The sequence below is a fragment of the Oreochromis niloticus genome, linkage group LG12 (genome assembly GCF_001858045.2).
Source record: "Oreochromis niloticus isolate F11D_XX linkage group LG12, O_niloticus_UMD_NMBU, whole genome shotgun sequence".
Lineage (NCBI taxonomy): Eukaryota > Metazoa > Chordata > Actinopteri > Cichliformes > Cichlidae > Oreochromis > Oreochromis niloticus.
The window spans coordinates 10,664,698-10,688,826 of NC_031977.2; the positions used below are offsets into that span (position 1 = coordinate 10,664,698).

Here is a 24,129-nt window from a genome sequence, read left to right on the forward strand (position 1 = left end):
TGACTTGGCCATTTCACAACATTAACTTTTTCTTCTACCATTTTCTTTCTTTCAGTAGAGCGTCTCGTGTGCTTAGGGGCATTGTCTTCCTGCATGACCAACCTTTTCTTAAGATTCAGTTCATGGACAGATGTCCTGACATTTTCATTTAGACTTTACCAGGATAATTCAGAATTCATTGTTTAATCAAAAATGGAAATCCATCCTGACTGTAACGTAGTGAAACAGGACCAAACCATTGCAGGCACCACTGATGGGATAATCTTCTTATGCTGGAATGCAGTATTGCCCTTTCTCCAAACATAACACAGTTAATATTGCTCAAACTGGGCTTCTGGCTTGTCATTGTGATCTTTAGCAAACTGCAGATGGGCCGCTTTGTTGTTTTTAGAGAGTGTTTGCTTTCTCCTTGCAGCCATGCCGTGCACATGCTCATTGTTCTTCAGTGTTCTCCTGGTTTGTGGACAAAGTGAGAGAGGCCTTTAGTTACCTAACGTTACCCTGGGTTCCTGTTTGACCTCGCAGATTATTACTGTTTTTTTGTTGCTTGACTTCTTTTGGGGAGGTTAACAAATTTAAACGGCAATCTTTTGTGCACACTCTGTTTGAGTGTGTATTGGTGGAGTCCAGACTGACTTTTCCAGGTCCTTAGTTATTAGCAACAGAATAATAGGAGCATATTTTTGAGCTTAAAGATAACTGCATGTAATGTAGTGGTTTTGAACTGTGACTTATTTGAACTACATAATGCCCGGCTGGCTTATTGATTGGTTGGAATAATAAGTCAGGCAGCCTGTTTTTAGGCTGTTTTTTAGCTGAGAAATAATACTGCCTGCTATGAAATATTTCAGTCATATTTCAGTGTTTTCTTGCAGGTACAGTGGGCATTTCATCGAGCCCAACTAAGCTAAGGCTTCAACTTCTTTCATCATCATCATGTTGTTGCATAGATTAATATTTTTATTTTTTATTTAGAAAGCATACCAGCGAGTCCTGCAAGAATATATATAACTATATTTAAACAACTATTGACTTTTTAAAGGATTTGTAATTTTACAGCTGCTCTGTTAACACACTGTCTTTTACCAGATGCAGTTTATACAGTGGCCTTAGGTTCATATTAATTTAGAGTCTGTGACGGGGTAATATCAGGCTGGTGGAACACTGGCCACAGTCAGTAATTTAATCTGTCGGGTTGAATAGCAGCACGGACTTAGCTGAACTTCAGGATCAGGTTGCAGACTTATGCAGCAGCTTTTAGAGTTCTGTGACTAGAGGTCCGTCTGTCACGTCGTCTTCATGACAATCCAGGCAGACTTGGGGAGAAGAAAACGTACCACAGGTTCCTGCCTGATTGCAGTCTGGATATGAGGGAACTAGTCTTCAAGGCTTGCACTGTCTCTGTGTGGGAGAAGGTAAGGCCAGGCTAGAGAGCATGATTTGGGAATTGAAATATTACAGTGTGGGTGAGAATATCTGGGAGGTCAAGGGAAATATCAGGCAATGATTGAAATTTTCTTTTTGATGCTGTCTTAATGAGAGCATCAGCCTGTATGTGTCTGACTTACTTCAGGAACATGTGCTTAATTGTCCTTTTTTTTTCAGATTTGGTTATGGGTAATGTAGTTGTCTATTTAATGGGGAAACTAGTCATGTGTTAACTGTCAGTCTTAACTTTTTGAGAAATTCTGCCTGCACTGTGTCAGATAGCTCCTTCTGGAAGGTTCCTAATATTGCTGGAAGTTTCTAGAAATAGTCAACGTCTCTTTGTTACAAAATATGTCACAGACGGGCAGCTTTCTCCTAAACTCGCAATATTTTGTTTGTCTTTCACAGAATAAGATAACACCGCTTTCTGGCTTATATCATATTTCATAAATGTTTTATATTTTAACCAAACAACCATTGCTATAAGTAATAGCAATTATTACTAATGGCTTTTTAATATTGTCATCATCTAGTCTTTAAAGTACAATGAATATTAACCATAACTAACTCCTATTTAAAGTGTTTTATTTTATATTATACCTCATTTGGCAACAGTCAGATTTATTAATAAACTTGTTGCCAGTTATTTAATATAAAGAAAACAAACACATGCCTATATTGGAGAAGCTGCAACCAGATAATATTTTGAGTTTTAACTTTAAGATTTATTAAAATTGTTGCTAATGATTGTTGGGCTGCAAATAACAATTTAAAGCTAGAGTATGTAAAATATCACCATTATATATCATATAATATCACCAGTGATAGATTGCAGTCAACTGCTGCTGTTTTTGCTGCTGTTAGCCGGTGTAAGTGAACCTTTCTTTGATTCGGATCTAACATTCTTGGACTTGGATTCACAGCAAATAAAATCTCTTGTGTGATGTGAGAACGTAAGCTTATTGTTTATCTGAAGGAAAGTGTGATTTCTGGGGGACTTGAGTCTAACCTTAGCTGTCACAGTGTTGGCTTATAGCCAACTGTTGTTGTTGTTCTTTAGCTTGTTGGCATCTGTCCATGGACAGGAAGGACACATGTCTAATGTGCTAAGAATACTAAGTGTGACAATTGTGAGTAATTGTGCCCTCCAACCCCAACAGGTCATGGCAGATGGCTGCCCCTCCCTAAATCTTGTTCTGCCAGAGGTTTCTTCCTGTTAAAATTGAGTTTTTTCCTTCCCACTGTCACCAAGTTCTTGCTCATATAAGGTGATCTGATTGTTGGGGTTTTTTCTTTTTTGTTATTGTAGAGTGAATATATTGAATATCGGGAATGAATAAACATGCATTTGCACATTTCCATGTGTTAGTTGACTTCAGTTCAGAAAATGAAGCTTTAGGTGACGAAGAAAAGGATGAGGGGGAAATAAAGGAGGAGACAGAGCAGAGGAGAAAGGCATGATGAGAAAGAGATGATTAAAAATGTTAAAATGGTCATAGATTGAATGAAACGATTGGGCATAATGGCGATGGCCACTGTATTAAAGATGGCGACATGGTGGCTTCCAAAAACCGGTGCCTGCTCCTATGTATTTTTAATGGATTAATTCTAAGTTTAGCATCCTGCATCAATCTATTGGAAGTAATTAAACACTAATCAATATATATATATGAGTACATTATTTTTTTTCTATTAAATAACCTAAAATACTTGTTGTGCAGTTATTTGACTGATTTTCTGATTTCCAGCTTATCGAACTACAGTGGCGTGTCCACGTCTGTGTTTATTATAGTAACATGGCCACAATGGAAACTCACTCATAGGCTACGTTCACACTGCAGGTCTTAATGCTCAATTCCGATTTTTTGATCAAATCCGATTTTTTGGTCTGCTTGTTCACACTACAAATAAAATGTGACAGCAAACGCGCTCTAGTGTGAACGCTCAAAGCGGCCCGCATGCGCAAAGGAAGATGTCACACACAACGCGTTCTGTTTAGACCCAGAGCAAACAATATTGTTTGACTGATGTTCCTTAATATAAAGACTTCGGACTTTACGTTTCCCAATTTTTGCTTTAAATTATTCTGTTATTTACATAATTATGTAAATAACCTAATAATGATCCTTATTGCTGTTTTAGAGGAGCGGTGCTTCAAAGGATAGTTGCAGATTTCTGTCAGAATCTGCAGATTATACAGTACAAATAAAATGTTCACGTTGTCTTCCCAACAGTTTCACTAACATCTACATTGGATGGCCAGGAAGCGTTCGCGATGTCTTCTCCGGCGCTGATAGTTGGCGTGTGTCTTGTGTCAGTGACGTAAAAGACGGATTTAATGCGACATGACCGTTCAAACAGCAGTCGCTTTCTAAAACATCGGATATGTATCGGATTCAGTACCACATACGAAAGTGACCCAGATCGGATTTGAAAATATCGGATTTGTGCCGTTCAGACTGTCATACCATGATCGGATATGGGCCGCATAGGGTCAAAAAAATCGGATTTGATGCGCTTTCGCCTGCAGTGTGAACATAGCCATAATTATTCAGGCTTTTACACTAACTCACTGGATTATGTTGTGAGTCAGTAGGTTTCACTGAAGCTTCAGTTCTGGCCTGTTGTTGTATAACAACAAGATGGCATTTCCTTCCTGTGCTGGGATGCTGTCGTGGGACTCACTTAAATGCGGTTGTTTGGTATGTGTAGAGGTTTTTAACCCTGATAAAGGCCGATGCGTTTGGTGTTTCCATGCTGCATTGCTGCCATAAGCTCTGTCTTCGACTTAAAGAATGCCTCTCCCCTCTTTCTCTCTCTCTCTCTGCAATGATGATGACTCACACTCCAACACGCCCTGCAGAAATCTTCTCTCATGCTACCGACAGCGAGAGAGAGAGAACAAGAGAGAGAAAAGAGAGAGATGTGTTCCTTTATGTGGCTCCAACAGAGTACCTGTTCATCTCTTCATGTGTGCTACCTGCTCTGTCTGTGTGCTCGGAAAAATACCTGTACTCATCAGTATTCCCACTGGTTTCCTAAAGGACCTGCACGTTTTGCACCTCTAAGTCTATTTGACATGTATTTGAGCAGCTTACTCTCTGATCTGCAACCTTTCATTTACATTCACCCAATGCATTTGATATCTATAAAAATAAAATGAAATGTAAAACTATGAAATCCAATCAATGCTGTAAACTTTTCATCCAGAGTTGCGTGAAAAGGCGCCATTTATAGGTTGTCCTCGTGATCCTCTAACCGTAGGCTGGCCTCCAGTGTGCAAGTTAACATTGTGTGACATTCGCAGCGATGCTGAAGTCCAGCCTGCACGTGCTGCGGCGCCGCAGGTTGGCTGCCGCCAGGCTTCTACTTCTCTGGAAATGGAAAGAGAGCAAAGAGACCGAGCGTGATTAACAACCATATATGTGCAGCACAAAACATGCTTGCCTGCCGCCATTTTCTAACACATGGTCCCACAGGCTGGGAATTACATAACAGATCTGCAAAGTTGCTCATTCTGATCCTTAATTGCTTCGGCTCTTTTATTGTATGTAAATGTGGTTCTGCGATGCGTGGTTGTCAGGTGGGATCACTGTCATGGTGAGTTATGAATGATTTTATATTCTGAGTAGTTTACCCTGCAACGGGTCACTCTTTCTCTTATTTACCATGCCCCCTAGTTGGTCTCTCTTTGGAGGAAACGTTTTATCGCTCCCCTCATGTGCGAGCCTAGATTTGCATGGCACTCAGTTTTTTTCTATTAAGAATGTGCTATTTTTAGTGCACTGTGTCAAAACATGGCTGTCTCATCCTGTGTATGTATGGGTTCACTGAAATAACTTCCCTTCCCCAGAAGGCTTGAGTGGTCTCTTCAGCTTCATGCGCTGAAGTCCTGTTTACTGTGTTTCACATTGCATGCAGAACCATTACGCAACCCCGTGCATCAGCCGCAGGGCCTCCGGGCCAGAATGGCAGCCAGCTACCAATCACTCTCCCTCTCATCTTACCTTTCCCCTTTTCTTTGCCTTTACCTTGACCCCTTTTTCTTAATCTTAATTCATATTGATAGTGACTTTTCCAAGTCACTAAGCATTTCCAAGAATGCATGGTGCACTGGTTTGTTTGCACACCAAATTGCAGCAGCCTTCCTGCATACCAAACCGGAGCAGCTTTTAAAGAGTCGGTTAAAGGTGTAAATGTGCAGCTTTTTTTCTGTCTCTCTCTCTTTGTTTACGGGAGGGTGAGGGCAGGTCAGCGAGGGCCAGCGGAAGAAGAAAGGATGATCTGTCCTCTGTTGTCAGAGGGTTTTCTGTGTGCTCTACCTCATTTTCATTCCAAGAGGGCTGTATTTACAAAGGCATCCCACTTCTGAATAGAGACAGCTGGCAACATTGCACTTATTGTTTAATATGCCATATTGCCCAGTGCTCTTGGCAGGTTTAACAGAGCTTTGAATATGCCTTGAATTCTTAATATGCCGTCTACTAAAATGTATGTAGTATAAGGCTGTAATTAATTAGTTCATATATAAGATGCACTGTAATTTGAAATTAACTGTTAACAAGGCCTGTTTCATGGTATGCCTGTGTGAAACAAACAAGATTCTTTAAGTACAAAACTATGTTGTACGTTTACTATTGCAATATTGGTGTGTTGCATATACAATATAAAAGAATATTGCAAAGGCGAACACAGTTGTCAAAGAAGTAAGTAAGCAAAAATCAAGAGTATGTGGATAAGAATATTATTGCTAAAGATATATTATTGTAACATTAAAGTCTTGGCAACATCGTAGCAGCAGTTAACTAAAAATATAGTTTATTTTCATATAAAATGACAGATAATAGCTTTTGCAAAGACTGACACAATGGGGAAAAGAAAACTCCAAACAGCATTACTGCTGTTGCTACACCAGCAGCTTAAAAGCTCACAAATTATACATTTTTTATTTAATACATACAGACACCATAACAGTAACAGTTTCTGGAGTTACAGCAGCTCCTAGTTTATGCTAATCAAAGCTAATGGGCTACTCAGATATACGCATTTAGCTTCAACTAAGGAGGTAATTGAGTCTGTATTTCAGAATTTTATGTATTTCCAGAATAATTATGGCCTCATTAATGTTAAGGCGCATGTCCACCTGTAGTTTTAAAATGCTTAGCCAGCTAACACTTCTTGCTTCAAATATAGCCTGTACGCGTGTAAGAGAGATTAGCTTAGCAAAAAGACTAGTGTTAAAATAACCGAAAATATACAGTCGACTGGTTTTGTCCAAAATTTGTTTTTAAAAAAGAGCAAAAACAAACTGCTACTACAAATGTATTAGCAGCTCTTCAAGCTAATTTTTGTCATTGAATCCAAACAAAAAAAGAACCGTATTTCTCTGTTTTCAACTTTTGTGCTAATCAAAGCTACTTTTAAATGAGACAGGGTTTGAATTAGCTACATAAATGTATTTACATTAGTTCACAAAGTAAAGTTATTGGTTTAACTTTTACCATTTCAACATTATAGCAACAGTTTCTAAATACTTAACCAGCAGATGGTTCTAGCTTTAAATTTAGCGTGCAGACAAGTATGCATTAGCATTAGCATTAGCTTATATTTGTGTATCAAAATGGTATGAAAAAAACAGATACAAAGCTGCTGGTTGCAACTTTGTATTTAATAAACAGACATGAGTATCTCTATTTTTTCCTCAGCACAAATGCAAAGATTGTAAGCTTAATTTGCAAACAGTCCCAGTTTCCCTTAAAGTTGTAAGAACAGTAAGTAAATACCAACTAAACTTTCTGTTTAATTGCCTGAAAATTAGAGCACATCGTAAGAACATGGGATTTGAACAGAAGTTGTGTTTCTCAAATTAAAAATGCGTTAGTGACTGTGTCTGATTTGACTTCTGAACCTCAAATATCAACATTTCGCTGAGACTAAGGTGGTAAATGAGCCTTGGAAATATATTTGAAGTAGTTCAAAGTATTAATTAAATGAACAGAGATATCAGAGAACTGTTGACCCTATCAGACTCTCCTTTATCTCCTCATACACACACAGGCACACACACACTTTTCATACGCCTTCTCTTGCTTCAATTTAATATCAGATGGAGACGTTTCTGTGCCATTTCAGACTCCACAGAAAATTTGTGGAGTAGTAAGATACACAGCTAAGTTCTGAATAAACTTGTATGTGTGAGCAGCTTTTGCAAAGCTGCTTCACTCCAGTTTCAAACAAAAAAAAATGCCCTGGCAGCACAAATGCCATGGTAACTGCTGAAAGCAGTTTAACATTTGCTCAAGTGTTCTCAGAGGAGAGATATCCTGTGTTATACAAAGGATACAGTATGGGTAATTTTGTGTACTCACTGATTGTTCTGGACTGCACTTTGATGGAAGCAACCATCAAACACCACACACTGTATTAATTGTTACTGTGGGCTCCCAGCTATTCATAGCAATCGTACAAACGTGTGAAAACCTTGACTTTTAGCTGACTCTAAGGCAGTAAATGTAGACAGAGATGTGTTAAAACTGCTTCTTTTTAAGGCATTCATGTAGCTCAATGGCAGGTTATGGAAGGTTATGTATGTTTACTAATGTTGGCAGCATTATTAAACTGTGTGTAATAGATGACAGAATTAACCTCACTCCTACTAAAACTTCATTGCAATGGAGTGAAGGAGAAAAGGGAAGCTCCTTTCAGGGAGAATGGTACTAGATTAGCGCCGTTACCCACTTGTCTATTTTGGACCATCTTAAGCGGTGTAGAAAACTTTCCCAACACAAATACCTACATTGGAGCCTTTTTTGTTTAGCTGAATACTCAAATTGGAGTTTATTGTGATAGAAATGGAGAGTCTTGTGATTGACAGGTTGGAGTGTTGTTTTTCTGCTGTTTATTCTGTCCCCTGTGTGAAGGAATCAAAGTCCTGACAGCCCCCCTCTGATCCCTGGATGAGGCCCAGCGAACATATTGACAATTGAGCCTTGTGCAGCAGCAGCAGCAGCCATCTACTCCAGGCTCTTGTTTATATGCTAATGCTGGACTCACACAAGAGGCTTGTTTTCTGTTAAGCTGTTGGTTGTGCACAGCAGGCTTTACATCACTCTACACTACTATTCAGTTTGACAGAAACATCAACTGTGATGACGTTGTTTGTTTGTTTTTTATTGTCTAAGACATCAACAACAAACAACAAAATTAGTTTGGGAAGTGTAGTCCCCATAAATGGTGGATTTACAGAGCTCCCTGCTTTAGTTATTCTCTTCTATTTTTTCCTAAATTGAGCCTGAGCAGGGACGCCTTCTCATTTGTTCCAAGCTACTATGACTGTGTGACCACAGCGTCTGCAAGTGTAGGAGGAATTAAGTTGTTTACTTCTTTTTAACATACGCCCATGTTTCTGTTGGTTCATTAAAAAAAAAAAAAAAAAATCCCAGAAGATTTTTCTCATTATAAAATGTAAAAATGAAAACAAGTTAGGGACACACATGTCACCTCAGAATTCTTGCATTTTCAAAAATGTGCACATATAAATAAATTAAACATAATTTACCATATAAGGTTAATTTAACACACATGCCTTATCTAAGAGAAAAATCACTGTGTAATATGTAAAGAGGAAGAAATATATTGAATTTGTGTTGATGAAAATAATATTCCTTCTTACGCTGATTTTATTAATGCATGTTCTCTAAACCCATACTCTGTTTTAATTAGTAGTGAATATGACAGAAAGGTGTGACGGAGAGGTGTAGATGGGAGTGCAGGCAGGGTGAAAAAGGATGCCAGGAGTGATATGCGACAGAAGGGCAACAGTGAAAGCAAAGGTTTTACAGAATGGTAGTGAGACGAGCTCTGCTATATAGGAAGTGAAGCTGCAGGCAGCTGATTTAAACACACTGACAGCTGCATCGGAAGTGACGAGGATGGACGAGATAGGACACAGTAGGAGAGGTGAGTTGTTTTGGACATGTGAGGACAAGAGTGAAGTTAAAGATGGAGCTGAAAACAGGAAGGTGGGAGGTGATGGTGGAGGTGGGGATGTACCTGTAATAAAAGCACCAAGAAAGTTAAAGATAAAGAAATGTATATATTTTTCAAGTGTATCACACTGGTACTGTATGTGAATGCATTTTCTATTTGATGTTATTTATATAGTGCCAAATCACAATAACCGTCACCTCAAGGGGTTTTGTATTTTAAGGTAAAGATCCCACAACAATACAAAGAAAACCCCAATAATCAAACCCTTTGAGCAAGCAATTGGAGACAGTGGGAAGGAAAAACTTCCTTTTAACAGGAAGAAACCTGCTGCAGAATTAGCCAACCAGTATCAGGAAGACAGACGGGACAAAAGATAAGCTGTAGAAGAGAGCCAGAGATTATGAATAACTGAAGATTAAATGCAGATACATGGATTTTGACTTCGATACCAAGGAAAAAATGCAGAGCAATATAATGATGAAGGCTATTTTTCCAGCCTTTATGCATTAGTTTAGAATCTCTTCCATCTTACTATATGGAGCCTGTGTTTCTGATGAAAGCTTAGCTTGATCACCATTGCAATAGGAACGACCATTGTAATCATCAAAGGGCTGCAGTGTGGGTAAAATGTCACGCTACTATGACGCAAAACAAATTTCCCTCCACACTGACAAATTACTTGCATATCTATTTGACACATCATGGTTTGTTTTCATTTGTTGGTGATGTCAGAGGCGGTGCCAGTATAGCTTACTTAGTAGAGCTGGTCACTTCTATGCCATAAGACTAATGCAGAGTGGCTGGGTTCAAATCTGCCCTGAGAAGGTTTACTACATGTCTTTCTCCCAGTTTTCCTGTCTTCTCTACACTCTCCTATCAACAAGAATAAAAAGGCCTAAACATACATAGATAAAAAAAATGCTGATTAATGTTCACAGGGATTGAGGTCAAGTGACGTTGAGCACTGTGACTTTGCTCTTCAGGTAGTTTTTGCAAACTTTTGAGGTCTATCAGTAGTTTAGATAGTTTTATCCATAATCCACTGTAAAAAGCTGGTGTATCATAAGTCGCTCAAAATCTTTAACCTCAGTTCTCGAGCTGAAATGGTTTAGAAAACCCTGCGTGTCCTCAGAGGCCACTGCTGGATAACCCGCTTTACTTTTGTTGAGCCTTGCATTTTTTTATTTATCACATTGTTTATTTGTGATGAAGTATTTTTCCTTGCGCTCTGCGAACAAAGCTTGATTTATCGATCTTCTTACTGCGGGTAACATTTTGTCTGCTTCGTGCTCTGGATACAAGCGTGAGGTTGTTTTTTGTTTTTTTAATGAGCTGCTTAATTAAAGGCACCACTGACATGATAATTTTTGTATTCTCAAAAATGACTCAGATTGCTGGCTAACTATTGCTGTTTTGATTTATTCATTTATTACAAAGAACAAAAGATCAAAGGACCATGATGTATATATGTAAATCTTAGTTCTTAGAGCACACGTCTACAGCACTAATCACATTCTCAGTGACATTTCCAGCCTTACTTGTACTTGCTAATTGGTGCTAAGCAGCAGTTAGGAGTGCTAACGCACGCAGATAATAAAGTTGATTCGATATTTGATACAAGTTGATACAGCTTCACAGCACAGCTAACGTTGCTTTTACACACACACAGTACTTTTACTAATCTACTTGATCTCTTTAGTCTTTTTCTTTAACTTCTCACCTGCTCACTTTCTTAAAGCTTAACTTACATAATTAGTCTGCAAAAGTAAAGCGACTAGCAACTGAACTGAATTGAGTATAGTATCTGGCCAGTGCATGCATTATCCAGTTTCTGCATTTGACCACTGTGTTTGGCACTTGAACGCTGTAGGCAGCAGGTCCCCGTGTTTGCTACTCAGGTTTGACGAGTAATTGGGTGCCCTGTATTCTGGCGCGTGATGGTTAGAAATTGTCCCCCAAATGGGGAGGCAAGAGCGTCTGTTTCTGCTGCGATTGTGCCAGAATCCTGTGGGGTGAGAACCTCACTCTTTATCTCCTCCTGGGCACCACCTGTCTCCTATTACTGCACACAGGATCTCAGCCACAACCTAATGCAAAAACTCCTCACATCAGAGAGTCAGCACGGTTATGCTGAGGCCAAAAGCCAAGTCAGACACCTCACAGTAATCACTTCAGCAGAAAGTCAGTTCTTTTTGATACGTGCGTTCAAAAGGAGATGGTTTTCTACATCAAACCTGGATGACCTTGTCCCTCTCAATCTATGTTGTTCTTTTTTTTTTAGCGTTAAAGACACATTAATGAACAACTGTGGGTTCGCAAGCTACTGATGAACTTTGACGGTAAGCTGAATGAGATATGTCAAAGCCTGTTGCTGTTAGAAAAAGCGCTCTGACAAATGGAAACAAGTGTTAGAGGATGCATGCCTTCTCATGACTAGAAGGCATGCATGCGCACTGTATAAACTTTATTTTGCCAACACAAACACAAGTTTGTTTCCCCTTAACAAAGGATACAAAAGTGAAGTTGTACTCATTATATTGGTTTTGGAGTTTGGAGAGCAAACTAATTGGTTGCCAGCTGTTGAAATGTGGTTAATGAATGGAAAGGCAATGAAGAGCTGTACCCTGCATCCAGTACAGCTCCTCCCTGCAGGATGGAACAGCATATGTCTGTGTCTCTGGCACAGGATCAAAGGCACCTCAGCTGGTGACAGCCCTTTTGCCCATAACTATGTGAGCTCTAATTTTGCGGGGCAGGGAGACAGTTAAATTAGCGGAAACCAGTGTAGAAGCATCATTTAAGAGTTTATCACTACATTCTGTTGAAGTGACCTTTAAACTGAGCCAAACAAAAGGGGATGCGCCATCCGAGCCCGTGCTGGTCAGCGCGGGGTGTTGTTCAAAGTCTGCTGCCCTAATGCTGTGATTCACAGTATCACAACAGCATCCACACAGTGTTACTGCAGTCTGATAACGCAGAGCACATGTCGTAATCCAGTGGGTGGAAGAGGGAGGCCCTGTGGCCCTGTGACTCCTCGGTCATTTCAGCGCATAAAATTATTAGACATAATTGTCACCACTGATGATAAACGCTCCTATTTGTGCGCAGGTTTTAGATCTGAAGGATCACATACCTTGTAATTATCCATCTAAGTGTACCTTGACATTTCATAGGTCAGTGATTTTGTATTACCAGGGACACTAGGATAACAGTGGATCAGAACAAATAGGACAGCATGTAATATTTTGTGTTATAATCAGCTTATCTGGTCGGGGCCCAAGTGTGCAGACAAACAGGCAGCTTGGTTCGATGTGAATTAATTTGATCATGGCAGGTTTTGCGAGATTCTCGTTCTCTGTCGGCTTCTGACTGAGAGGGGCGCAGATGTAAGAGCACAGCTCCCCTTAGAAAGGGAGTGAGTGATTCTGACATAGTCATGACAGCATGAAGGAAAGGGCAGTAGCCTCTTTTTACCTCTTTTTCTTTTACACAGAGATAAGGTTTTTTGGTATGTTTGGTGGTGCTGCTCTCGTTCGCCTTTTTGATCCACTTTATAGCTGTTGAAATTTGTTTGCTACTTTATTTGAACACAGGTATTTTTTGTTGTTTGATTTTCCAGCAGCCAATGACCTTTTCCTTTTTCTTTAGTTTTAGATAATAATGGCTAAAATGAATGAAGAGAGCCCTCTGCTGTGGATAATGTGTTAGCTGCGCCTCGATAATACCTGGAGTTCCCGTGTGCACAGTTGCACGTATTAGTGTGCCTTGATTCATGGTTTATTTGTAGCCTGTGTTTGTTCCCCTGCTCAGTTTTCGATGTTGACACTGCCTCCCGAGGCTTTAATGCTTGTCTGGACCTCTCAGCCAACAGTCCATCATCACAGCAGCAAATCTACCTGCACGGTTACTGGCTACTCTAATTTGACTGAGACAGCCATGACGCTGTTGTTCATTTGCTTATTTATGCATCTTCCTGCATCTTCATCTTGAGCAGTGGGTTGGTACAGTTATGGAGTTGCACAATGACTTTTTGTTCCATCCTCTAGCAGCAACATATTGACCTGCAAATGTTTGTAAGTCTTTGCAATAACCAGAACTAGCTATACAAGCATTGTTTGTCGAGTCCTTGTTTTTGAGCATTTAGCCTCTGTGTATCTATGTGACTAAGTCGGCTGTAAGCATTTGCATTGATTCCCATGGATCTCTGCAAAGTCTACTGGAATCTAATAAAAGAGAATAGAATAACAACACACAGCTCTGTCTTTGTAGTGCAGGGTCCCCAAGTCCATATAAAGAAAATACCTTCCTGCTCACAAATCACTCTGTATGATGTGTCAGCGCAGTCTTCTCTGTGTAATTTCTCCATGCAATTTAAGATAAATGTCTTTTGTTATATGGAGTTTAAAGCTCTGCCATGAGTGATGAAGGTTATCATGTGAACTGAATGACAGTCTGCAGAAATTGTCCAGCAAATCCAGCTGGGTATGAGTAAGCCTCCGTGTCTGAGTGGGCAACAGCAATGGGCATCTAGCGTTTGTTTGGTTGCAGCAGTGCGCATCAGATCATCAGATGTTCTCTGTGGCCTTTAAGTCATCGAGACTGCCTCAGCTGCCAAAACATTAAAAAATAAAACCTGTTTATTTTCCCATAATGCAGTAGTTTTAAAAAAAAAGAATGGATTATTAAATCCAGCATGGTCACATGGGAAATGAATAGATATCGGAGCAACTGATAGGACCCTCCATTATCTACGTAGGAGTGTGTTGTGTATGCATGAGTCATTGTTTAGTTTCCATTAAGACAGAAGTCTCATCTGACATGTTTTTGTTCATGCTGTGGGATTATCAGATTTTGCAGCCTTCTCTCGGAGCCTCTTATACACACAGAGCCTGTTTTTTGTCAAATTAGCCTCGTGTGCCAGTTACCTCACCTTAACAGATCCTAGTTTATCCTTTCTGTTCCTCTCACTCGGCTCTCATCTGCACTCTCAATTCATCTTCTTGCTTTTTTCATTCCTTATGATTCATTCTCCTGCCTTGCTTGCGTTATTTCACCTTCAACTCTCCGTCTTCCCCGTTTTTTTGCTCGTTGTGTTTGCATGCTAGATATCAGCAGGCAGGTGAGGTAGCGATTGGTGGCTCAGCGAGGTCAGACCCCGGTGAAAGCGGCAGCTTCATTTCTGATTCTCCGGCACCCCAAGGCTTGTGTTTCATGGTGGTGAGTTGAAAAAAGAGAGAGAATGGGAAGGAAAGAAAGTGGAATTTAGACCAGCGTACTGCTCCCGACGCTGCTGCATAGGTGTTTAATATGCCTGATAGCAGTAGCCTAGCTGAGGTGCCTCAATTCTATTTTTCATTTTGCCCATATTCCCCTCACATTCACATTTATATGTAGGCCTCATTGCCTGTACTCTGCACATTGCCACCTAAATTCATGTGGTTGTTTAGAGTGTTGCTATTTTATGTCCATGTTTCACTTAAATCTTTACAGTCGTGTCCATCTGTACATCTTTTTTTTTGTTTTTGTTAATGTGACATTCACTAACTTTCATATGGTAATAACAGCAGCATTTCTTTCACAGACTAATAGCAATAAAGAATTAAATGATGATATCCAGAAGGCCAAAGGTCAAGTCTGGACAGACATAAACTAAAACTTGACCTGATGGCAGAGACTCACCGCTGTGAGGCAGGAATTCTGATTCCCTTTCATCTCACTTTTCACTCTACCTCCCTGGTCTGGGTCCAATTTCTTTTGCCCTGTGAGCATGTGTGCACGTCCACGTGTGTGTTTTGCAAGTGTGTGTGCATGTTGGCATGTTCTTGTTGACCTCCGGGAGCTACTCTTGTTTTTCCTGTAAATCTGTGATTCAGCATTGTCTGCATTTTACTGCACACAAACAAACATACACAGCGATACACACTTGCAGGTGCCAGATGAGTACAGTATTAGTGGAATGCAAGCATCTGTGCCTGCACACACAGACTTAAGCTGCAGGGGTTATGTAACTTACTCTGTCATTTCAAATGATTTAAAATCACAAGTCCTTGCTGTGCTGGACTAGATTACCGTGTTCTGGGCCAGGAGTAAGTGCAGTATAGTCGTGTACTAAATGATGCTAAGTAAAAGTTGTGTTTGCGTATCGGGTAACAGAGGGGAATCCTCTCTTAAAGACCTCGGCATTCCTCCTGCTTCCTTGATGGCCTGACTTTTGGCTGCAGCTCAGTTTGTCTGCGAAAAAACAAAAACAAAAAACGTGTCATAACAAGAACCTACGATGACTGAGATTTAATGCCTGTGCACCACCTCGTAAGTTAAAGATGATGGCTTTGCTGTGATTTCAGCTTTATTTAAAGTGATCACTACATGCAGAAGATTATCTCATTGTGGATGTTGGATGCCCAGCTGTCAGCTGCATGTGCTGTGCCGTCCTCTGTCACTCGTGCCTCTTCCTGAAACAAGCTTGGGGAGCACCAGTGGACTTGGATTCAAACCGGGAAGTTGTTTTTTGATGTCTGTGTGTCCGACTATGGACTGTGGACACAATGTGGACATACAAAGCAGATGTGTTGCTGCACAGACACAGGGACATCCCTGGGAATTTTCTAAGATGGAACCAAATCTTTCCACTTTTTTTCACCTCACGCGAGTGCACTAAAATCTTTGGTAGATACATGACCTGGGGACACATGGGACTTGTATTTACTTAATAAAATTTGACTAAATCAGCACACTGTGCTCAGATTTCAAGGCTAACTCTTCAAGCATGCAATTTCCCAGGTGCACTACCGAAATGCTGCAAGTGGAGCTTGTGCTCTAAGGTTTCTGTTCCCAGGAGCGTGTTAATGTACACACAGACAGACCTCTGACAGTAAGTGTTTTGGAGCGTACTCAAACAAGGACATTTCATAATCAAAGGGTACACTGCAAACCTCACGGTTAGGGATAAGTTTAAGTCGATTTTCACCCCTTTTACATATCGTTATTCAACACAAGGCAAGGCATGAAAGGGAAAGCGAGAGAGGGAAAAAGAGAAAGTAATGAGGTTACCTCTGCTCACTAGAGATTATACGCAGAGCTTTCCCAGCTCCGAAGATCAGAAGACGAAACACAGAGAACAGGATGGGGGAAGCCTCCTGTGTTAATTAGTCATTTCAGGAATAATACGGTAGCATGTGAGCCTTATTTTGTGGAGATGTTGCTGTGCAGTGCAGTGGAGTGGAGTCAGCAGCAAAAGAAATGAAATAGTTATAGTATATAAGCCACATGCTGCGGTTGTGTCGGCCCGGGGGGAACTCTTCATGGTGCTGAGCACAGACTGCTGTATTCAGGGCTGGCAGTAGAGACTGTACTAAATGCTAATGAGAGCATGTGAAGGTGCTCTTAATATACATTTCTAATATCAACAATGAAACATTTCTAATGTTTACTGTCCTATTTGCTAATTAGCATTAATATAGCAGTTTTGTTACTATTGTTATAATGTTGTTATAATCTGATATAATAGAAACAGGCGCTGCCGTGATGCATTCACAGTCAGTAGACCTAATTTAAATGAAGGAAGGAAACATGAAGGTCTTTTTCACATTTCATCACAGTCCATTTAATGTTACTGAGACCTTGTGATCGCAGAAGACTTAAGGCTTCGCTGGCCGGGAAGATTGAATACTGTACAAATTTCTGTGATAATCCATAATATATGCTTGAAAATTGTATGGATTAACCTTAAAGTTGGTGAGAGTAGAGGAAAAAAACAGAAGATCAATATTGTTCTTTCTCTGGGGATCAGAAACCATCCAGTACAACGTGTCTAAAAGCCATGCAGTGTATCATAGAAGTAAATCTAATGTAATTTCATATAATCAAGATATGCGTGTAATGATTAACTTCAGTCCTGGTTACTGTGCCGCTGATTTGTTTTTGTTTTTCCCTTTAAATTGGTTGAAGTTAACAACAAATGCACACAAGCTGCACATACCTACAGTGGAAGGGTGTGACTTTGTCAAACTCAGTGGGGAGAGTCTGAAATAAAAGATGATCACATCTGAGAAGCTGGACAGTTGTGGCTGATTAATTTTCTATTGATTTGCTTTATCAGTCACACTTAAGTTCACTTTATACACAGCTGCCTTACATTGAGGTTGAGGTCTGCACTTTCATCCTTTTCTTTTTCAGCCATTCTGTTGTAGATTTGCTGCTGTGCTCATGATCATTGTTGTGTTGCATGACCCAGTTTAAACCAAACTTTAGATGATATGCTGTGTAATTTTTAAACACACAGCATATCAGCAAATATTAGGGTTGGCCGATTGGACAAATACATCGACTATCAATCATTTTTACAAGGGCGATTCATTTATTTATGTGCCCATGAGTAAGTTTGCTAATAATGATGGAGCTAATAGAAGCAGACAACAGAAAAAACCAAAACAAAAAATAGCGCTGTTTTAACAGCACCCTCTTTCATCTGCAAGCAAATGCACCCTCCTCTGAGTGCGCCCAAATGCTTGTTGGCGGAGCTGCAGAAGCTGGTGATAGCCTAGCATACTCACTGGTGGACACGTACATGCTCATGCAAGTTAGTCGTGTTTGAGTACTTTGCCCGCACTATATGTCTGCACAAGCTGCACAAGCTGCACACTGCTTTGGTTACATCCTTAGGCTTACCTCTTTTTATCTGGTTTAAAGCCAAACTTATATGCTCCCTCTAGATGCAATCTTTGACAAATACAATATCGCTTTTCACTGTTATGCTGACGATATACAGATCTACTTTGAACTAGCTAATGATCCTGCTCTGTCTCTGCAATACTTTCAAGAGTGCATGTGTGACGTCAAAGAATGGCTCTTAGGAAACTCTCTTATCTTAAATGATAAGAAAACTGAAATCGTTGTATTTGATAGTAATATTCCTCACGAACAACTTCGTGATGTCTTTGGTTCCCTTGCCAGCTCCCTCTCTGACACTGTTAGCAATTTGGGCGTGTTGCTGGATCGCTCTTTTAAATTTGATAAACAAGTGTCCGCTGTAGTCAGATCTAGTTTCTACCAACTGCGTCTCATTTCTAAGGCTAGGCATTATGTTCCGCATAAGGACCTTGAAAAGCTTGTTCACGCCTCTGTGACCTTTAAGCTGGATTACTGCAACTCCCTTTATTTCGGTCTTCATTCTGCCCTTCTTCATAGACTGCAAACTGTTCATAATGCGGCGGCACGCCTTCTGACTGGAACTGGGAGGCCCTGTTCTAGCTGACCTGCACTGGCTACCCATTAAATACCGCATCCAATTTAAAATACTGCTGCTTACTTTTAAAATTATCAACAACACAGCCGCGAGCTACCTTATCGAACTCCTTAGATCGTACATTCCCGCTAGAGCACTAAGATCGTCTACTCAGTTACTCCTGGTGCAGCCAAGATCTCGGCTGAAGTCTAGAGGCGATCGTGCGTTTGCCTTGGCTGCACCTGATTTATGGAATAACCTTCCCATTGCTATCCACGTCTCTGATTCTGTCCAATCATTTAAATCATGGTTAAAAACCTATTTATTTAACCTTGCCTTTCCTGCTCGTTAATGCCTGTATCTGATCCCTAGACTTACTCTATTTTACCTTTTATACATATCTTTTATGGCTTTGTGCTTTTAACATGTTTTACTTGATATGCATTTTATGCTATTCCTGTGTATTAGTGACACTGACCTGTTAGAATACTTGGTACTTTGTTATGGTCCTATAATATATTATTTATAATATTTGTCTTATTTTCTGTCTTTTATGTGAAGCACTTTGGTATACCGTTGGTTTTTAAATGTGCTCTATAAATAAAATTGTATATTGTATTGTATAAATCCCAAATTGGCGACTTTATATTTTTTAGTGATGTCAGCGTTAACGCGCCGTCATCACGACTAACGTGATTAACAATGAACCCATCTGGATCCCTGAAATGTCTCTGTCAACACATTTCGGGAGTTTGTCCAAAGTTTGTTCATTCTCTGCTCCAGATGGGTTGAGCGTGTTAAAAATTTTAATTGCGTTAATCGTGATAACCACGTTAACGCCGCATTAACGTGTTAACGCTGAAAGCCCTAATTTTGGGGGAAATTAGTTCGTCCATGTTTGGACTTCTGTGTTGTAAACACGCAAATCAGTCCGTGCATGATTACATTGCCCCGCCAATCCAAAAGTCTACGCGTGTGCGAATATATCGCCCATCGCTGATTATTGGACTGATTACATATCGCCCAACCTTAGCACATATCAAATGTAGTGCCAAAAGTCTCCACTTTGATCTTGTCTATCCAAAACACGCTGTTCCAGAGGTCTTTTGGTTTGTTCAGTTGTAGCTTTGCACAGCTAAGTTGTTGTTTTTAGAGAGAAGAAGCTTTCTCCTGAAACCTTTCCAAACAAGCCACACATTGTCAGTCTTTATCTAATTGTACTGTCATGAACTTTGGCATTTAACATGCTAACTGAGGCCTGTAGAGTCAGAGATATAGCTCTTGGGTTGTTGCTGTTCCTCTGGGGATTGCTCGATCTGACCTTGGGGTGAATTTGCGGGGATGTCCGCTCCTAGGAAAACCAGGAAGTGTCTTAAATGTTTTACACCAGTGAATAATCTTGCTTCCTGTAGACTGATGGCATTCAAACCGTTTTCCCTTATAATCCTTCCCACACTTGTGGACCTCTTTCCTCTTTGGCATTATGTTTACACACACCTGAATGCTCCAGACCAGCAAGCTGCCAAAACTTATGCTTTTATAGAGGTGCTCACACTTGCTGATCATCAGTTACTCAACTGTATTTGATTATCAGCACCTGGCTGCTCCTTATCCTCTTAATTCCTACGGAAGCAGTAAGGGTGTACTTAGTTTTTTACTCACTGCTTCTGCACTGTGGCGTAATGTTTGTTTTGCATGTTTTATAATTCATCTGAGGTTGTATTTACCTGATTTTGCATGCAAAAAGCTTAAAATTTGAATTGTAGTATATCCGACACACGTCGAGCAGTGAATGCACCTCTTTTGTGCATGCATTTGCATTAGTGCCACTGAGGCACAAATGCTAGACACAGCCTAAGGGAATGGTCTTTCTCATCTATCTTCATCTGCTGTGCAGTAAACGCCTCTTCACTTATACAGGAGCTCATTACTCACAGTGGCAGCCATTTGAATCTTTTATCAGAGGGATTTTTAATTGAACACTGGCAAATGTGCTCCAAACAAATGGGCTTCAGCGAGCCTGCGAGCTGTGTGTTTGTATGCGTGCGAGTGAAATATTCATTGGGCAAGTTTGCGCAACGCCGTAGCCGTCTGGTTCTGCAAAGTGTACACATTAGATACCAGCCCACATGGGAGATGGCGAGCTGTCTGTAGAAACTGTGTGTGATTCACTCACAGGGAATCATTTCTAGAGTATAAAAGAAGTGCGTAGAAGAACTCTGGAGTTTTAGGGCCTTAAAGTCCCAGATAATCAATCCCACCTGAACAAGTGAATGAAACTACTTTCTGTTGTTTTTATTTTAACGATCAGCAGTATTTCCCCCTATCTGGAATCAATACACATCACATTTGATTGAGTAAAATGTAGCTGTTAGTGAAGAGTTGGCAACCTAATCATACTGTTGCCCCTTTTATTCTCAGCCACGAATCATTAGCCAAACTTAAAAACAAGCTGATAACAGACTCATAACCACAGCCATACATTTATTTTAGCTCCTATCTTCTCCTTATTTAGGACTTAATCATGAACTCTATGCTTGAAATGGGGTTCATCTTCCATTTCTTTCCATTCACACAACTGCTGAATCGTTTGAAATCCTGGGTGCACACTTGCTTGCTGACTTCAGCTATTGGACCCACCATCACAGATAAGTGGTCTAAGATTTAACCAGTAACCTGATGCTTTTCTGGGGTGAAATGCCACAAGGTTATAGGTTACAAAAGGATCAGAGCTTGTTCATCCTCCTCCTCATCTTGTTCCCTGACCCTGTTGCTCACTGTCTTATTAAATACAGTCAAAACGACAGCAGGTCAGGAGGGCAGCAGTAACAAAAATGCCTTCAATGGATATATTCAAGCTCAAAGCAGCCTGTGAGCTTTGCTATGATGAAGCAAACATTCGTGCATTCTCACATTTTAGTCTCGCTCAGAGGCGTGTGATGCGTGAGTGTGTGATATAGAGCTATGATAATTTTGCATGTTCTGATTAGTTTTTATTTTATTTCATTCTGACCTTTTGTTTTTAATTCAGTTTAGTTTTAGTTTACTTTTCATTAGTTTCGGTGTTACCTTTGGTCTTTCTGGTTATTAATCTATGGCGAGGATATGTGAGAGGCAAGATTTAGGAAAATAAGCACAGGTATTACAATAAAAACACAGAACTTTTTGAAAACTGTTGACTCAAACACGCCCACCAATGCCTCATTATTCAAGGTAAAATTTCCACTTAAACAGCAGATGCTGTTTTATTTTCTCTCTTTCTTTCTCACAAGTATAGTTTTTATTTTTTAGGTAACTAAAATGTTTTCTTATTTTGGTGTTTACCTTATTTTAGTTAACAATAATGACCTCGGTGTGGTCGCACACATCCATCCACAGCAGGGACGTTCCTCATTCAAAGACGTAAAGCTGGCGTGCATTTTGGACCGTAAGAGTAGCTATGCATTACACTGATATCCATTAAAAAATACTGTGGTTACTCTCGTGACTATAGAAGGCATCCAAGCTTCCCAGCTAAGCTCGCCATGGTGTTGGAATGAAGGCACACAAATGAGACTAAACACACCGGCAGCCTTGCTAGGGATATCCCGTTTCTCTCTGTGCGCCCCTACTGAGAAGCGAGCGGAGTTCTCTGAACAACACTGTTAGTCTGAGTAATTGACTGCGCCAGACTTTAGTCATGTTTTGGCTCAAATTGCACATTGTGAAGAAAGTTGCATTTCTTTTCATTGTAATTCTAGCTAATGCACTGTTCGGCTCTCAGCCTAATGGAAACACAACAAGCACTCGGGTCATTTGGAGAAAATATTAGGCATTAGTTGAAAACATGTTCAACCTTTTATTTCCCCGATCAAACAGGGGATGCAGTCTACCATACAGGTATACAGTGTTTAATTACAATAATTGGGGCTGAATTTCAGTGCAAGTCTCAGTGCCAGATCACAGCAGTGCCTTTTCCCAAGCAAACCCTTTGACGTGTCTCAGCAGTGTAAAAGCTGTAGTAACGGATCAAACAAAGTCTCCTTATTTCTTTAGTAAACCTGAGTATGTCATAAAATTCATATTGGGAAAAAAAGGATATTGCATGAACAGAAGGTTGCCCTCTCCTTAAAGGTTAATCTGGATTTCCTACATATTGTCACGTCTGTTTTGTCTTAGTTAAACCAGCACTCACAATAGCAGGGCCGTCTAAACGGAACATGGCCGTAAGTAATGTTACCAATTACACCTGTGTTTATCCTGCGAAGGAAGGTCAGCAACGCCGCTCTGCAGACGGGCTGTGCTGTGCATGCTGTGGTGTGTTTAGGGGTCCGCTGAGACCCTGAAGCACAACACAGCACTCATTATAGTTATTAGTTACACCTGTTCTGATTCTGCTGTGGTACGCAGAAGCTTCTGCTGTGAAGCTGGTCAATAGACTCAACAATTACCAATATTTAAAAAATAGGAAAAAATATAATGGCTTATAGATTCACAGTCTGCTTTAGCTCCTGCCTGTCTCAAAGACAGGTCTCATTTCTGTACCATTAATGATGGCTTTTGACACTTAAGCGCATATCGATAAACACAGTGGGTCAATGACCACATGTTTGAGGGACAACCCCCAATAGGGTTAAAATACCTCAGACTCTTCACCTTTATGTTTTAGACCTGAATAAGCCTCGTGGATGGACGGTGAATTTAGTCGCTTTCTTTTTAAGCTGATAGGAGTTGTTAGGAGTTGTTTTCTTGGTATTTCACTCCACCATTAGATAAAACCACTTCAAGCCTTTACATTAAACACTTCACCACACGTTTTCAAAATCTTCATTCCATATTTAGCGAACAAAATCCCGTCGCAGATCGTTAACTTATGTGTGTTGAATATGACACGTAAAATCAAATACAAATGGCGACCCAAGCATCGCCATTGAGACTGTGCTGACATTTAGTTTAAAGCACCTCTGTGTGCAGCTTCTCATAGGTGTAGGAAGGTCTAACCCCGCTTTTATTTGCAGAAGTTTTAAGCAGATTTTGGTTTGATCTTTTTCACGATAGTATTCATTAGGGGCCACACTCCTTCTATCCACATTTTTTGAACCTCTCATTTCGAAGCATTTCAGCCCGTTTCCCTGACATTGAAACATTTGTAATCTCTAGCAGATAATCTCTGCAAATCTCACCCATGTACAATTCATATACACACAAACCCCCGACACATGCACTCGCACACCTAAATGCTGAAAAGCCTCAGCTCAGTCTCTTCCTGTTTAGTTTCACTGAGTCCTCTCAGGAAGCTTCTGTTCCTGACAAACCAAAGCAGCTGTCCTCTGCTTTTTTTCCCCATCTCCCCAGGAGACTGAGATCAGCACCAGAAGGAAGGAGTGTGAAGCGCTTGATGCAGAGGTGAAGAAAAAGAATCAAACATGTCAGACTTTGGTAAGTGCCCCAAGAATATACTTTGGCCTCTGAATGAAAAGGATGGAGGCTAAAATTGATTTGTACCCTGA

At 40.3% G+C, this 24,129-nt stretch overlaps 1 protein-coding gene across 7 annotated transcripts in view; it reads left to right on the forward strand.

Annotated features, from left to right (window-relative positions):
* Nucleotides 1-24,129, forward strand: part of rimbp2b (RIMS binding protein 2b) — a 97,610-nt gene that overhangs the window by 31,090 nt on the left and 42,391 nt on the right. For 4 of the 7 annotated variants that reach the window (XM_025896882.1, XM_025896889.1, XM_025896886.1 and 1 more), the window contains one exon: nucleotides 23,975-24,058. The exons of 1 other annotated variant lie outside the window; for it this stretch is intronic. In XM_025896882.1, the coding sequence (XP_025752667.1) occupies nucleotides 23,975-24,058 (84 nt within the window). Of the gene's footprint in view, nucleotides 1-4,935; nucleotides 5,029-14,278; nucleotides 14,635-23,974; nucleotides 24,059-24,129 lie in introns of those variants that run through there. 2 more of the 7 variants (XM_025896883.1, XM_025896884.1) reach the window with 2 other exon arrangements.